The 18,089-nt window shown below is 43.7% G+C and overlaps 1 protein-coding gene across 2 annotated transcripts in view; it reads right to left on the reverse strand.

Moving 5' to 3' along the window:
* epha4b (eph receptor A4b) overlaps positions 1-18,089 on the reverse strand; it is a 197,148-nt gene that overhangs the window by 8,772 nt on the left and 170,287 nt on the right. For both annotated transcript variants that reach the window (XM_046359281.1, XM_046359280.1), the window contains exons 13-15: positions 13,545-13,730; positions 5,688-5,749; positions 3,692-3,901 (exon numbers count right to left, since the gene is read on the reverse strand). In XM_046359281.1, the coding sequence (XP_046215237.1) occupies positions 3,692-3,901; positions 5,688-5,749; positions 13,545-13,730 (458 nt within the window). The remainder of the gene's footprint in view (positions 1-3,691; positions 3,902-5,687; positions 5,750-13,544; positions 13,731-18,089) is intronic.

The raw sequence follows: 18,089 nt of genomic DNA on the forward strand, positions 1-18,089 counted from the left end.
AAAATGTGTTGTCTGGTTCCTCTACCTCATCTACCTAACACCATGGAATTGGCGGGGTGTATGTTCCAGCAGATGTTCTGTCTGTATGGGATTCCGGAGGACATAGTCTCTGACCACAGGCCCCAGTTTGTCTTCCGGGTGTGGCGAGCCTTCTGCGACCGACTGGGGGTCACCCTCAGCCTCTCCTCCAGGTACCACCCCCAGACCAACGGGCAGACAGAACACCTGAACAAAGTAATAGGGAGATACAACCGCCAACAATGTTCTGCCTCTCCACACGACTGGAGTCTGTATATGGCCTGGGCCGAATACACTCAGAACTCACTCATGCACTAATCCCTCCACCTTACTCCATTTCTGTGTGTCCTTGGTTACCAATCCTCCATGTTTCCTTGGGAGGCGGAGCCTAATACTGTTCCAGCTGTCGACGACTGGTTTCGGCGTAGTGAGCGGGTATGAGAGAAAGTATTCACACCCCTTCACTTTTTCCACATTTTCTTGAGTTACAGCTTGATTATTACAACTGATTAAATTTAGATTTTGTGTCACTGATCTACACATAATACCGCATAATGTCAAAGTGGAATTCTGTTTGCAGAACATTTTAGAAATTAATAAATGTCAAGCTGAAATGTCAAGTATTCAACCCCTTTGTTGTGCCAAGCTTTACTTAAATTCAGGAGTAAAATTGTAAAATTGTAAAAATCATAATTTTTTCATGACTACCCCATCTCTGTACCCCCACTCATACAAGTATCTGTAAGGTCTCTCAATCGAGTAGTGAATTTCAAGCACAGATTCAATCACAAAGACCAAGAAAGTTTTTCAATGCAAAGAAGGGTACCTATAAAAAAAATGTACACAGACATTGAATATCCCTTTGAGCACGATGAAGATTCTAATTACACTAAGGATGTTGTAGCACTATACCCAGTCACTACAAACATACAGGCATCCTTCCTAACCCAGTTGCCAGAGAGGAAGGAAACCACTCAGGGATTTCACCATGAGGCGAATGGTGACTTTAAAACAGTTAACGGGGTTTAATTGCTGTGATATGAGAACAGAGGATGGATCAACTACATTATAGTTACTCCACAAAAGAAGGAAGCCTGCACTGAATACAAATATTTGAAAACATGCATCCTGTTTGCAACAAGGCACTAAAGTTATACTGCAAAAAATGAGGCAAAGCAATTCACTGTTTGTCCTGAAAAGTGTTATGTTTGGGGCAACTCCAATACAACACATTAGTGAGTACCACTCTACATATTTTCAAGCATAGCATGCTAGCAATCATAAAGGACTGGGGAGTTTTTTTAATGATAAAAAGTCAACAGAATAGAGTTAAGCACAGGCAAAATCCTAGAAAAGCTGTTTCAATCTGCTTTCAACCAGACACTGGGAGATGAATTCACCTTTCAGCACAACAATAACCTAAAACACAAGGCCAAATCTACACTGGAGTTGCTTACCAAGAAGACAGTGAATGTGGCCAATATTTATTTTTGACTTAAATCTACATGAAAATGTACGGCATGAAAATGACAACAACCAATTTGACAGAGCTGGAACATTTTTGAAAATAATAAATGGGCAAATTTTGCCCAATTCAGGTGTAGAAAGCGTTTAAGAGACTTACCCAGAATGATGCTGCCAAAGGTGCTTCAACAAAGTATTTATTCAAGGGTGTGAATATTTATGTCCATTTAATATTTCTGTATTTCATGTTCAATACATTTGCTAACATTTATAAAAAATATGTTTTTACTTTGTTATTATGGGGTGTAGATGGGTGAGATAATTATAGACATTTAATCCATTTTGAATTCAGGCTGTAACACAACAAAATGTGGAATAAATCAAGGGTTATGAATAGTTTCCGAAGGCACTGTAGCTAGATCTATGCGCTTATCCGGTCCTTCTATATCTTTGTGACGTGCCAAGGAGGTAAGGGGTTGCTCTGGCATTGGGCATTAGTATAATCTTCCTCGTTTTATCTCTGGGGCATGAGGGGCGAGGAGTAGGGGAGTGAACGGTGAGCTAGAGAGGTGAGAAAAACAGAAGCTTCTTCTCTGACAAACCCGCAATTATCCCAATGGGAGGACAAGGGGCACTGTTAGACTAACAGAGATTGACAGGCTCTTTCACACAGGATTTCTCAATCTACCGCTCTCTCTTTCTCTCACAAAAGGAGGAAGGGAGTAAGGGGCAATAGGAAGGGAAGGAGTGAGGGGGGAAAAATGGAAAGTAGAGAGGTGAAAAGGGGACATGCTGGTGAGAGGAGTAAGGGGGGGGGTGAGGGTTGAGGTGAAGAAGGGTAATGGAGAGGTGAGAGAAGAAATGCATTTTCTCAGACAAACCTGCAATTACCGCATACTGGGACGACAGGGGCACTGACATGGACTGACAAGCTCTCTCCTTCTCGCAATCTCTCTCTTTCTCGCCATCTTCTCTCAGTCACTCAACCTCACAAACATACAGTACGCTACAACATTGATAAAAATCCAATGCTTTCATTGATAATTGATAAAAACCCCATCCTTTCAGATCTACAAAGGCTGTGTTAACACAGGCAGCCCAATTCTGATCTTTTTTTTTCAGTAATTGGTCTTTTGAAAAATCAGATCAGTGCTGAAAAAAAAAAAATCTGAATTGGGCTGCCTGTGTAAATGCAGCCTTTGTAGATCTGAAATGATTGGATTGGGGGAAATTCCACCTAGGCCTATCAGTACAATTACCACATTGCTTATACCCAAATCCATATATAGCTAAATCTACCTTAGAGTATATAGTGCATTCAGAAAGTATTCAGATCCCTTAACTTTTTCCACATTTTGTTACATTACAGCCTTATTCTAAAATTAATTAAATCGTTTTTTTACCCTCATCAATCTACACACAATACCCCATAATGAGAAAGCAAAAACTGTTTTCTAGAAATTTCTGCAAATTTATAGAAAGAAAAAAAATGGTTGGCGGAGTGCGGCAGAGATGGTTGTCCTTCTTGAAGGTTCTCCTTCTTGAAGGTTCTCCCATCTCCACAGAGGAAATCTGGAGCTCTGTCAGACCATTGGGTTCTTGGGGACCTTAAATGCTGCAGAAATGTGTTGGTACCCTTTCTCAGATCTGTGCCTCGACACTATCCTGTCTCGGAGCTCTATGGACAATTCCTTCGACATCATGGCTTGTTTTTTTCCCTGGGACCTTATATACATAGGTGTGTGCCTTACCAAATCATGTCCAATCAATTAAATGTACCACAGGTGGGTTCCAATCAAGTTGTAGAAACATCTCAAAGATGATCAATGGAAACAGGGTGCATCTGAGGTCAATTTTGAGTCTCACAGCACAGGGTCTGAATACTTATGTAAATATGGTATTTCTCAAAACTTGTTTTCGCTTTGTAGTTATGGGGTATTGTGTGTAGATTGATGAGGAAAACACATTTTAGAATAAGGCTGTAACGTAACAAAATGTGAAAAAAGGGGAAGGGGTCTGAATACTTTCCAAATGGACTGTGTGCCTATCCAGTCCTTTTACATCTTGCCAAGTGGTTAAGGGTCGAACCAAATTCCAATCGCACCACCCTGTATCAGTCTGATTTAACGAGCACATTCCTTGACCTACATGTGCGCTATAGTAACACATTCTCATTGACATTACATGTGTGGTGTGTGTTTTGTCTTACCCGTGTGGTGTATGCTGCCTCGGGGTCGTCCTCCAGTACTCGGGACAGGCCGAAGTCAGACACCTTACACACCAGGTTGCTGTTGACCAGGATGTTGCGGGCGGCCAGGTCTCGGTGAACGTAGCTCATGTCAGACAGGTACTTCATGCCCGACGCGATGCCGCGCAGCATGCCCACCAACTGGATCACTGTGAACTGACCGTCGTGTTTCTACCACAGAAAGAGGGAGAGAGCGAGAGAGAGCGAGAGAGAAACTGACTGTTGTATACAAGTTGTTTGCTGTTACATGTTTTGTCTGTGTTGTTACCGTCAACCCAGCTACAACACGCCCTTGTGGAACAATAAAGTTGATTGAATTGGCTTGAATTGAACACATACAGTATACACACACCACGTCCCCACACCACAGTAGGCTTACCTCTGTCAATTACACCCCCCACCCGACTAAGTCTTTTCTCCCACAATCTCAAACGTCCATCTCCACAGTTCCACTAATATACAGTAGGCTGTGTCACTGAGAACAGATCACCACTGTACTACTCTCATTACCGCAGTGCAGATACAATTCTCTTTTAAGTGGAGCCCTTTCACAACCACAATACTCTGGCTGAATGATGATGAAAACTGACACCACAAAGAGGAAGAGGACCACTCGTTCATATACGCACGCACACGCACACACACGCACACACACACACACACACACACACACACACACACACACACACACACACACACACACACACACACACACACACACACACACACACACACACACACACACACACACACACACACACACACACACACACACACACACACACACACACGCATATTCACAAACGCAAGCACACACACACCCACAGATGCGTCGGCGATGTTCGATCTGGGTAGTCAGCATAATGACTTTCAGAAATAGTGGCTTCATAAAAATCCAATATATTTCTGAGATCAGTTCTATGGGTTGTAGGTCGTCCAGCTGCACCAAGGGTTACATGTGTTTCATTTGACCCCAGATCAATTAAGCATCGGCCACAAAAACAAAGCATCCCTCTTCCTCCCTCTCTTTCGTTCTCTTTCACTCACACTATCTCTCTCTCTTTCTCTCTCTCCCCCACCATAGTTCTGTCTCCCCCCCCACTTTCTCTCCTCCATCTCTCTCCCTCCCTTCGTCTCTCCAACCCCCACTCACGCCTACCCCCCGCCTCCCGTCGTCTCCCTCATATCCCTTACTGGAAGTGCTGCTATAGGATAGGGAGAGATTGATAAAAGAGGAAGTCTGTGGGTTGAAAAGACAGAGCAATCAATCAGCATTTCACAAAACAAGACCTAATTAACTTACTCCACAGCTGCTGAAACACCGGCAGGGGATGTAGATGGATATTGCTCTGAGAGCGAGAGAGAGCTGTCGTGTGTTGGTGCGTGAGTGTGTGAGGTAGAACAGGATATTATGTGGGATGATATTGCTGTAACGTAAAGTAGGATCAAGGTCTAGTGGATATAGCTATAGGAGCGGAAAGATGGACATAACACTCGTGGTCATCTACTTGTCCATCAGTGTATACCAAGTCCAATTCTAAACATTACTGATGTGGTGTGTGTGTGTGTGTTTCTAGGTTTGTGAGTAAATCCCTCCATTGGCTTTTACTGTAAATTCATCCAGTACGAAGGAGGCCAGTGGGGTCGAGTGGTTTTCTTTCAGAACTGAAAGGACTCTAGTACTTTCTTACAAACACTTTATTTTTCTTTCCATCCCTCTTTCGAACAGCAGATATGTTTTAATACAACAGGAGCAGCACAAGCTGACCTTCAGAGAGGAATAATGAGAGTGTGTGTGTGTGTGTGTGTGTGTGTGTGTGTGTGTGTGTGTGTGTGTGTGTGTGTGTGTGTGTGTGTGTGTGCGTGCGTGCGTGCGTGCGTGCGTGCGTGCGTGCGTGCGTGCGTGCGTGCGTGCGTGCGTGCGTGCGTGTGTGTGTGTGTGTTAACACAAACTAACCTTCAGGAAGGTATCCAGGGATCCATTCTCCATGAACTCCGTGATGATCATCACTGGCTTACCTGAGGACACAGAGAGAGAAACACATTGACATGTATACACAGAACACAACACAGATACATACTACAGAGAGATGGTGGCAAAAAGGTTGAGCCAGGAGAGATTAGTGGTCACAGCGGAGACCAACCTCATTCACTCTTTCTCCCACACACCTCAACCCATCGCTCTCTTCCACCTCTCCCTCTCGCTCTCTCTCTCTGGGGTACAGCATGTCGTCATCATTCACAGTGACAGCTTCTAATCAGGGCCATGCATAAACGTCAGGAGATAATTACTATGGGCCAATCCGCTAGGGTGTATGTGCAGGGGGCCGTCTTGAGATCTCATGAATATTGATCAGCCTCTTGGGGTCGAGGGGGAACGGGACAGGGGGGCGGACGAAGGGAGGGGGAACATGAACACCTGTATGTGTGATGAGGGGCGGGGGAAGGGGGTGGAGGCAGGGGTAGTCAATGTGATTGATTGACAGGTCTAGTTCCCCGCCTGGCACCTGGTGGGGCTTACAAATTGACGAACAAAGTATCCCCATACGCAGGCACCCCACTGCTTTACATGACCCCGTACCCCCCCGCCCCCCACCCGGGAGAGAGGAAAGAGAGAGAGAGAGAAGGGAGGAGAGAGGAAAGAGAGAGAGGGAGGAGGGAGGAGAGAGGAAAGAGAGAGAGACAAGGGAGGAGAGAGGAAAGAGAGAGAGGGAGGAGGAAAGAGAGAGGAAAGAGAGAGAGAGAGAGAAGGGAGGAGAGAGGAAAGAGAGGGGGAGGAAGGAGGAGGGAGGAGAGAGGAGGAGATGAGTGACAGGGAAAGAGGGGTGAGGAAAGAGGGTAAAGGGTGAGATTGGGACGAGAGCAGAGAGGTTTGAGGGAAATATGGTTGTCAGGGGTGAGGGGAGAGTAGGAAGAGTACGGAGAGAGAAATAAAGGTAAGAAAGATAGGTGAGGAATGAGGGGGTGGAAAAGGGGCAGCCGGGGGTGAGGGAGGCAGGAGGATAAGGTTGTCAGGGGAGGTCAGTAACAACACTGGGGAGTCCTACAGTACAGCTCTATACTGGGTAAAGACGGTGATACATCACCCTAAATGAAATCACTATCTCACTGAGATAAATGCCACACACACACACTGATAAATGCCTATCCTAACCCTCACCCCCAGCAGAGGAAAATCCAATTCCCTTCCACTTTTATCCCTTAGACTAATGTGGCTGTCAGAGAGGACACCGCTACCAGAGATGAGGCCAGAGGGTGTGTGTGTGTGTGTGTGTGTGTGTGTGAGTGTGTGAGTTTATGTGTCTCTGTGTGTGTATTGCATGATGAGCATGGGGACAGCACTGCGACAGCCATCTGATTTCGAGGCTGTCCTGCGGAGAAGTGTGTGTGTGTGTGTGTGTGTCCTGTGACTGCTCTATCAAAGGCGCCGATGAAAGGGTCTGTGGGATTGATCCGTGCCAAAGGGTGGGGGGGGGTCTGACAGCTCACAGCCGGCCCCCCTGACCTAACAGGCAGACAGACAGACAGACAGACGTGTGTGTGTGTGTGTGTGTGTGTGTGTGTGTGTGTGTGTGTGTGTGTGTGTGTGTGTGTGTGTGTGTGTGTGTGTGTGTGTGTGTGTGTGTGTGTGTGTGTGTGTGTGTGTGTGTGTGTGTGTGTGTGTGTGTGTGTGAGAGAGTGACAGACAGACAGGATACTGTGACAGAAGTAGTGCGAGGTTTGAAAACAAAGGATGAAAATATAATCTCATTGAACAAAGGTTAGCGACGCTCTATGTCTCTGGGTAAGCCTGAGAAGTAAAAGAGCATCCCTAACTAGAAAGAGATGAGTGTTTTCACTGTGTGTTTTGTCTACTCTGACCGCTTGCGAAAACGCCACCATTCAGTTCAGCAGTCCAGATCGTCCTTAATTTAGACCAGGCCATTATCCGATTGGTCTGTAATTCCTGTGCTATCTGAAGTCTCCATCTGGACTTCCACCATGAAGAATTAGCCTGACAAGATGGCAGGGGGTTAGCACCACACACACACACACACACACACACACACACACACACACACACACACACACACACACACACACACACACACACACACACACACACACACACACACACACACACACACACACACACACACACACACAACACACTCCCCTCTGTCCATCTATCTGTTTATCGCTCCCTCCCTCTGTTGCTCTGCTCCCAGACAATAGACCCCGTTGACCACGGCTCGGAGACGGAGTCACATGCTGGACACACGCGCATATGTGCGTTCCGCGTACGCATACACACAGGGTCAGGTTGCCACATTTAGCCTCTCTCCCATTAGCTCAATGCCTCTGTTGTGTTAACAAATAAAGCCCTGTGCTTAATATCCTACAGAAACACATTCAATTCAGCCCGACATTCATTAATAACGAGACATTCATTAAGATAAACAAGTGCAGAGAGTCACTTCAAGCCCACAGAGCGAACTTGGTTTTAGATGAGTTGTGTGTAGCTTTTAGCTCATAATGACTGTAAAAAACATTAAGAACACCTGCTCTTTCCATGACACACACTTACCAGGTGAATCCAGCTGAAAGCTATGATCCCTTATTGAATCCACTTCAACCAGTGTAGCTGAAGGGGGGGAGACAGGTTAACTTAAGGTATAGGGGGCAGCATTTTCACTTTTGAATAAATAGCGTCCCCAATTTCAACTTCCTGCTACTCATGCCAAGAATATAAGATATGCATAGTATTAGTATAGTTGGATAGAAAACACTCTGAAGTTTCCAAAACTGTATGAATCATGTCTATGAGTATAACAGAACTTATGTAGCAGGCAAAACCCAGAGGACTAACCGTTCAGAATTGAAATAAATTGAGGTCTGTCTGTTCAGTGAGTTCTCATTGGGAAACGATATTTCTTAGGCACTTGTTTTCAGTTCCTACCACTTCCACTGGATGTCAGCAGTCTTTGGAATTTGGTTGAGGTTATTCCTTTGTACAATGAAGAAGTATGGCCATCTAGGAAATGGGTAACGCTGTTGAGAGTTGCGCAAGACTTGAAAAGTAGTGTTAGTTTCGTCTCGTCCTCTATTGAAAACAGATAGACCCATCTTCAATTTGATCGATTATTAATGTTTAAAACATTAAAAATACAAAAATACAATACAAAACATTTCAAACTACCTTTGTAATACAACTTTAGGTATTACAAAGGCAGTTTGAAATGTTTTGGTAAAGTTTACAGGCAACTTCTGAAATATTTTGTAGTGTTGTTGCGCAATTTGGAAGCTGTTTTCTTTCTGGATCAAACACGCCAAATAAATGGACGGAATTCATCGAACAAAAGGACCAATTGTGATGTTTATGGGACATATTGGAGTGCCAACAAAATAAGCTCGTCAAAGGTAAGGCATGTTTTAAATTTTATTTCTGCACTTTGTGTGGCGCCTGCAGGGTTGAAATATGCTACTCTCTTTGTTTACTGTTGTGCTATCATCAGATAATAGCTTATTATGATTTCGCCGAAAAGCCTATATAAAAAGCCTGTATATGATGGTGTGCAGACAGGTAGAACAGGTGTATACAGTGCATACAGTAGTTATATAGGATGAGCCTAGAGTAGAATACAGTGTATACACTAAGTGTACAAAACACTAGGAACACCTTCCTAATATTGAGTCACAACCCCTTTTGTCCACAGAACAGCCTCAAATCGTCGGGGCAGGGACCTTACAAGGCGTCGAAAGCATTCCACACAGATGCTGGCCCATGTTGACTCCAATGCTCCCCACAGTTTTGGGAAGCATTGGAGCATACTCGCTGTTTCTCATCTATGCATAGCCACTTCACCCTTACCTACATGTACAAATGACCTCAACTAACCTGTACCCCCGCACACTGACTCAGTACTGGTACCCCTGTATATAACCTCATTATTGTTATGCTATTGTGTTACTTTTGATTATTTTTAACTTTAGTTTATTTGGTAAATGTTTTCTTAACTCTTCTTGACCTGTACTGTTGGTTAAGGTTTCATGGTACCCTGTTCAAAGGCACTTAAAATCTTTCGTCTTGCCAGTTCACCCTCTGCATGGCAAACATACACAACCCATGTCTCTAATTGTCTCAAGGCTAAAAAAATCCTTCATTAACCTGTCTCCTCCCCTTCATCTACACTGATTGAAGTGGATTTAACTGTTGACATCGACAAGGGATCATAGCTTTCACCTTGATTCACCTGGTCAGTCTATGTCATGGAGAGAGCATGTTTTGTACACTCCGTTTTACATCACTGTGTCCAGTATGAGGGAAGTTAGAGGTTGTTTAGCGAGCCAATGCTAACTAGTGTTATCGTAATGACGGGATGTCTACAGCTATCTGCTAGCATGCGAGCAGATACCATAGACTTCCAGTCATTATGCTAACGCTAGTAAGCAATTATGCTAATGCTAGCAAGCAACTTGTGCTAACACTAGCAAGCAACTTGTGCTAACGGCAGTTAGCAATTTCCTTCAAACTGCACGCAGAGAACCAAAAATGGCATCCACGAGTTCACCTGACTCTGGGGAAGTAGAGGAAGGGCCTCATTGCCCAAATCCCGAAGTATCCCTTTAAGAGTGTGTATCTGTGTGTGATGCTCAGTGCTCCAGAGCTAGTTCATTTGCAGTAGGGCGGTGAGCAGGCTTGCAGATTGCCTATTGATCTTCTGCCAGGTGTGAGAGCAGCAGAGTGTAAAATGGATCCAGGAGTGTTATGTTTTAACAGCTCTTCATTAACGCATGCTTTTAACGAGAGACCTGGCCTCTTATTGCCTCTCTGAACCTCATACGCCACCGGGCTCCTCTATTTACTGTATGTTCCAGCTTCAGAAACATAGGGAATGTTAAACAGGAGATGGTCACTGGGTCTAGATTAAGATGAAGGGTGTTTTTAACTAAACGACACATAATATATTTAACAGGGTGTGGATCTCTCTTTTTGTATGGCTGGAGGGGCATAAAGAGAGCGAGGGGAACACGTCAAATCTCCAATAAATTCACCACACAAAAGAGTGTTTAAACTCACATTGTCCCTCGCACAAAAGAGAGCCTCCAAAACTAATAACTACTTTCCCTAAATAGAGGATAACAGATTAGGGGAGAGATCGGAGCAGCCCTCACCCAAGTGCTGAGAGACAATGCATTAGATGGATAGTGGGCAGATGAAATGACGAGGTGCGCCTAATTGATGGTTTTCCAGATGAGCCGATTGCCCAGAGCGATTGTGTGAGGCGCATAAAGGGGAGGATAAAGAGATAACTGGAGGGATGGGAGGGAGATAAAAGGACGGAGGGAGAGAGATAGGGAGAGCGCACGCGGCACTTTTCCCCCTGATGCGCGGAGAGACGGAGGAAATAAAAGGTCTACTCTCCTCTCCTCGTCGTCTGTGTGAGCAGCATTACCATTTGCATAACAATGGCAGCAATCAGAGAGAGACAGGCAGGGTGTTATTAGAATAGCAGGACAGCGGGATGGAAGGCTCTTGGGGTTTAAAGTGGGTATAATGAGAACACACACACTTTCATGCACACAGGGACACACACACACACACACACCCCTCACTCATAACCACACACAAAGGACCAAGTATGTACTCCATGAATGCAAAATGCATGAACTAATATGGCCTGTTACAGAAAGCTCACATGGACTGAAATGGAGAGAGAGAGAGAGAGAGAGAGAGAGAGAGAGAGAGAGAGAGAGAGAGAGAGAGAGAGAGAGAGAGTTAGAGAGAGAGTCACACGCGCTGGCCTGGAGGTGCACGCGCGGAAAAACACGCGGCACACACCCCTGAGCACCATTTGAGCGGTCGGCGGTGATGATTAGAGTGCATGAGGTGTGAAGGGACCAGCTGGGACTGTCTGAAGGGCTGGAGGAGTTATATCGACCCGCCTCTCTCACCTCTAACCCCCCCACGCACTCACACCCTGGGCTGTGACCGGTGAAATCGCTGCTCAGCTGTCGTACTATATCTGTGTTTCGATGGTTTTCTAAATCGTCTCTAAAGACACACATACATGTACACACTTACTCTATTCCTCCAAGAAAGGCAATGAATTATGTTAATTAAAAAGGATTCTCCATGCTATATCCGCCAAATGAACTTTGGTATTTCCATTGTGTGTATGTGTATATTTGTGTGTGTGTGTGTGCACAGGTGTGTGCTTAGTGAGTGTGTGTGTGTGCTCAGCTTATGTTTCACAATGCATTAAAATGTTACTTCTGAGAGGAAAGAGCAGCAATTACCAACATGTGCCTGTGGAAATGAAAAGCAAATCTGATTTACTCTGCTAATAGTTCTACAAACCGCTCCAACCCAGCCAAGCAAAGGTCAAAATTACCATCTCATATTACCATATGAGACCGAGAGAGAGCGAGAGAGAGAGGAGCGAGAGAGGGGGAGAGAGAGTGAGAGAAAGAGAGAGAGAGGAGAGAGAGGGAGAGTACAAAGAAAAGAGGAAATACAAATTAATAAGAAATTCAGAGAGAATTTCAGCATTGATATGCACGTTGCTGAATATTCATGAAGCTAAAAAACACATCCAATTAACTCTGTGAAATATTAATATTCATGATACGGGTCATGCATATGCATTTGTTCTTTAGTTGCGTGACCTAGGTGCCACTGAACAGTGGCGTGCGGTGGGGCTGTTTTTGAATACTGACTATGATGCCGGGGTGATGGGGGGGGGGATTAGTGTTTATCTTTCTGTCTCTCTATCTTTTGGTCTGACTGTCTCTCGCTCTGATTCCCTCTCTGTTTCTCTCCATCAAAAAATCTAGAGCAACATTGTAATAGCAGACAGGCATTTCTATTCGGTGACATGTCAGTGCAGATACAAGATACACTCTTACGTAACCGATGCATTGTAAAATAAATACTGTGCTGAGATAAGTGTTTGGAAATGATAGTGCACGATTTGACAACAAGCGAGCTGGTGTTCTTTATATGCTGCCTAATGTGTTTGCATTGTATGTCTTCGGAAGATGGAGAGAAAAGTATGAGAAATTAGAAACAAATGAACAAAAACGAATGGAAGAAAGTAATAATGAAACTGATGTGCTCTAATGGAGAGAGAGAGAGAGAGAGAGAGAGAGAGAGAGAGAGAGAGAGAGAGAGAGAGAGAGAGAGAGAGAGACAGAGACAGAGACAGACAGACAGAGACAGAGACAGACAGAGAGAGACAGAGAGAGACAGAGACAGACAGAGAGAGACAGAGAGAGACAGAGAGAGAGAGACAGAGAGAGACAGAGAGAGACAGAGACAGAGAGAGACAGAGAGAGACAAAGACAAAGACAAAGACAGAGAGAGAGAGAGAGAGAGAGAGAGAGAGAGAGAGAGAGAGAGAGAGAGAGAGAGAGAGAGAGAGAGAGAGATAAGGATCTGTTATGAGGCTTGTTCAACCCCGTTTCTGTATTTCTGTATCACCTGTCACATCCAAACACACTCTCGCTAATGTAATAACAAACACAAGTAAACACGTGCCCCTTCTACACACGTATACACACACTCATAAACAGACACGGCAAAAGCACGGGTTGCCATGGTAACTGGAGCCTTTATCTGATCCAAGGTCGAGCCTGATTCTCATGAACAGAACCGCTCTGCTGTCTCTCTCACACAGGTACGTGACACACTAACATATTCGCACACAATTCATGATCCAAAACAAACATTTAATCACACAGTTTGAAGATCTGAAGGGATGGAACAGGTGAAATATATCCGGCGATGGGAAATCTCTGCTTGGATTTGTTAAAGTAGCCGTCAATCACTCACATCGTGTGACCACGCCCTCCAGTCTGATGATGTTTGGGTGGTCGAACTGTCCCATGATGCTGGCTTCAGAGAGGAAGTCCCGCCTCTGTTTGTCAGAGTATCCTGCCTTCAGACTCTTTATGGCCACGTAGATCTCCCTCTTTCCCTGGAGACGCAGACGGCCACTACACACCTCCCCAAACTCACCTACAACACACACAGCATAAATAACTACACACTTCCCCAAACTCACCTACAACACACACAGTATAAATAACTACACACCTCCCCACACTCACCTACAACACACACAGTATAAATAACTACACATTTCCCCACAATCACCTATAACACACACACAGTATAAATAACTACACACTTCCCCATCTCAACTACAACACACACAGTATAAATAACTACACACTTCCCAAACTCACCTACCACACACACAGTATAAATAACTACACACTTCCCCACAATCACCTACAACACACACAGTATAAATTACTACACACCTCCCCAAACTCACCTACAACACACACAGTATAAATAACTACACACTTCCCCACACTCACCAACAACACACACAGTATTAATAACTACACACCTCCCCAAACTCACCTATAACACACACAGTATAAATAACTACACACTTCCAAACACACTCACCTACAACACACACAGTATAAATAACTACACACTTCCCCACACTCACCTACAACACACACAGTATAAATAACTACACACTTCCCCAAACTCACCGACAACACACACAGTATAAATACCTACACAGCTCCCCAAACTCACCTACAACACACACAAACAGTATAAATAACTACACACTTCCCCACACTCACCTACAACACACACAGTATAAATAACTACACACTTCCCCAAACTCACAGACACACACACAGTATAAATAACTACACACCTCCCCACACTCACCAACAACACACACACACAATATAAATAACTACACACTTCCCCACACTAACCTACAACACACACAGTATAAATAACTACAAACTTCCCCAAACTCACCTACAACACACACAGCATTAATAACTACACACTTCCCCACACTCACCTATAACACACACAGTATAAATAACTACACACTTCCCCAAACTCACCTACAACACACAGTATAAATAACTACACACTTCCCCACTCACCTACAACACACACACACAGTATGAACAACTACACACCTCCCCAAACTCACCTACAACACAGACACACACAGTATAAATAACTACACACCTCCCCACACTCACCAACAACACACACACACACAGTATAAATAACTACACACTTCCCCACACTCACCTACAACACACACAGTATAAATAATTACACACTTCCCCACACTCATCTACAACACACACAGTATAAATAACTACACACTTCCCCACACTCACCTACAACACACACAGTATAAACAACTACACACCTCCCCAAACTCACCTACAACACACACAGTATAAATAACTACACACTTCCCCAAACTCACCAACAACACACAGAGCATAAATAACTACACACTTCCCCAAACTCACCACCAACACACACAGTATAAATAACTAAACACTTCCCCAAACACATCTACAACACACACAGTATAAATAACTACACACTTCCACACATTCACCTACAACACACAGTATAAATAACTACACACTTTCCCGAAAACTCACCGACAACACACGGTATAAATAACTAAACACTTCCCCAAACACACCTACAACACACACAGTATAAATAACTACACACTTCCCCACACTCACCTACAACACACATTATAAATAACTACACACTTCTCCACAATCACCTACAACACAGACACACACAGTATAAATAACTACACACCTCACCAAACTCACCTACACACACACACAGCAAAAATAACTACACACTTCTCCAAACTCACTTACAACACACACATACAGCATAAATAACTCCACACTTCCCCAAACTCACCTACAACACACACAAAATAAATAACTACACACTTCCCCACACTCACCTACAACACACACAGAATTAATAACTACACACCTCCCCAAACTCACCTACAACACACACAGTATAAATAACTACACACTTCCGAAAACTCACCGACAACACACGGTATAAATAACTACACACTTCCCCAAACACACCTACAACACACACAGAATAAATAACTACACACTTCCCCACACTCACCTACAACACACACAGTATAAATAACTACACACTTCCGAAAACTCACCGACAACACACGGTATAAATAACTACACACTTCCGAAAACTCACCGACAACACACGGTATAAATAACTACACACTTCCCCACAATCACCTACAACACAGACACACACAGTATAAATAACTCCACACTTCCCCAAAATCACCTACAACACACACAGCATAAATAACTACACACTTCCCCAAACTCACCTACAACACAGACACACAGTATAAATAACTACACACCTACAAACTCACCTACAACACACACAGTATAAATAACCACACACTTCCCCAAAACCACCTACAACACAAACAGTATAAATAACTACACACCTCCCCAAACTCACCTACAACACATACAGAATAAATAACTACACACTTCCCCACACTCACCTACAACAAACAGTATAAATAACTACACACTTCCACACAATCACCTACAACACACACATTATAAATAACTACACACTTCCCCAAACTCACCGACAACACACACAGTATAAATAACTACACAGCTCCCCAAACTCACCTACAACACACACACACAGTATAAATAACTACACACCTCCCCAAACTCACCTACAACACAGACACACACACACAGTATAAATAACTACACACCTCCCCACACTCACCAACAACACACACACACAGTATAAATAACTACACACTTCCCCACACTAACCTACAACACACACAGTATAAATAACTACACACTTCCCCAAACTCACCTACAACACACACAGCATTAATAACTACACACTTCCCCACACTCACCTACAACACACACAGTATAAATAATGATACACTTCCCCAAACTCACCTACAACACACGGTATAAATAACTACACACTTCCCCACACTCACCGACAACACACACAGCATAAATAACTACACACTTCCCCAAACTCACTTACAGCACACACATACAGCATAAATAACTACACAACTCCTCAAACTCACCTACAACACAAACAAACACACACACAGCATAAATAACTACACACCTCCCCAAACTCACCTACTACACACACACACACACACACACACACAGTATAAATAATTGCACATCTCCCCAAACTCACCTACAACACAGACAGTATAAATAACTACACACTTCCCCACACTCACCTACAACACACACAGCATAAATAACTACACACTTCCCCAAACTCACTTACAACACACACATACATCATAAATAACTACACACTTCCCCAAAATCACCTCAACACACACAGCATACATAACTACACACTTCCCCAAACTCACCTACAACACAGATACACAGTATAAATAACTACACACCTCCCCAAACTCACCTACAACACACACAGTATAAATAACTGCAAAGTTCCCCAAACTCACCCACAACACACACACAGAGCATAAATAACTACACACCTCCCCAAACTCACCTACAACACACACAGTATAAATAACTAAACACTTCCCCAAACTCACCTACAACACACACAGTATAAATAACTACACACCTCCCCACACTCACCTACAACACACACAGTATAAATAACTACACACTTCCCCACACTCACCTACAACAAACACAGTATAAATAACTACACACTTCCCCAGAATCACCTACAACACACACAGTATAAATAACTACACACTTCCCCACACTCACCTACAACACACACACAAAGTATAAATAACTACACACTTCCCCACAATCACCTACAACATACACAGTATAAATAACTACACACATCCCCAAACTCACCTACAACACAGACAGTATAAATAACTACACACTTCCCCAAACTCATCTACAACATACACAGTATAAATAACTACACACTTCCCCAAACTCACCTACAACACACACAGTATAAATATCTACACACCTCCCCAAACTCACCGACAACACACACACATAGCATAAATAACTACACACCTCCCCAAACTCACCTACAACACACACAGTATAAATAACTACACACATCCCTGAACTCACCTACAACACACACAGTATAAATAACTACACAACTCCCCAAACTCACCTACAACACAAACACACACACACACAGCATAAATACCTACACACCTCCCCAAACTCACCTACTACACACACACACACACACACACACACACACACACACACACACACACACACACACACACACACACACACACACACACACACACACACACACACACACACACACACACACACACACAGTATAAATAATAGCACACCTCCCCAAACTCACCTACAACACACACAGTATAAATAACTTATAAATAACACCTCAACACACACAATAAATAACTACACACCTCCCCACAACACACACAGTATAAATAAC

Source organism: Oncorhynchus gorbuscha, linkage group LG08 (assembly GCF_021184085.1).
Source record: "Oncorhynchus gorbuscha isolate QuinsamMale2020 ecotype Even-year linkage group LG08, OgorEven_v1.0, whole genome shotgun sequence".
Taxonomy (NCBI): Eukaryota; Metazoa; Chordata; class Actinopteri; order Salmoniformes; family Salmonidae; genus Oncorhynchus; species Oncorhynchus gorbuscha.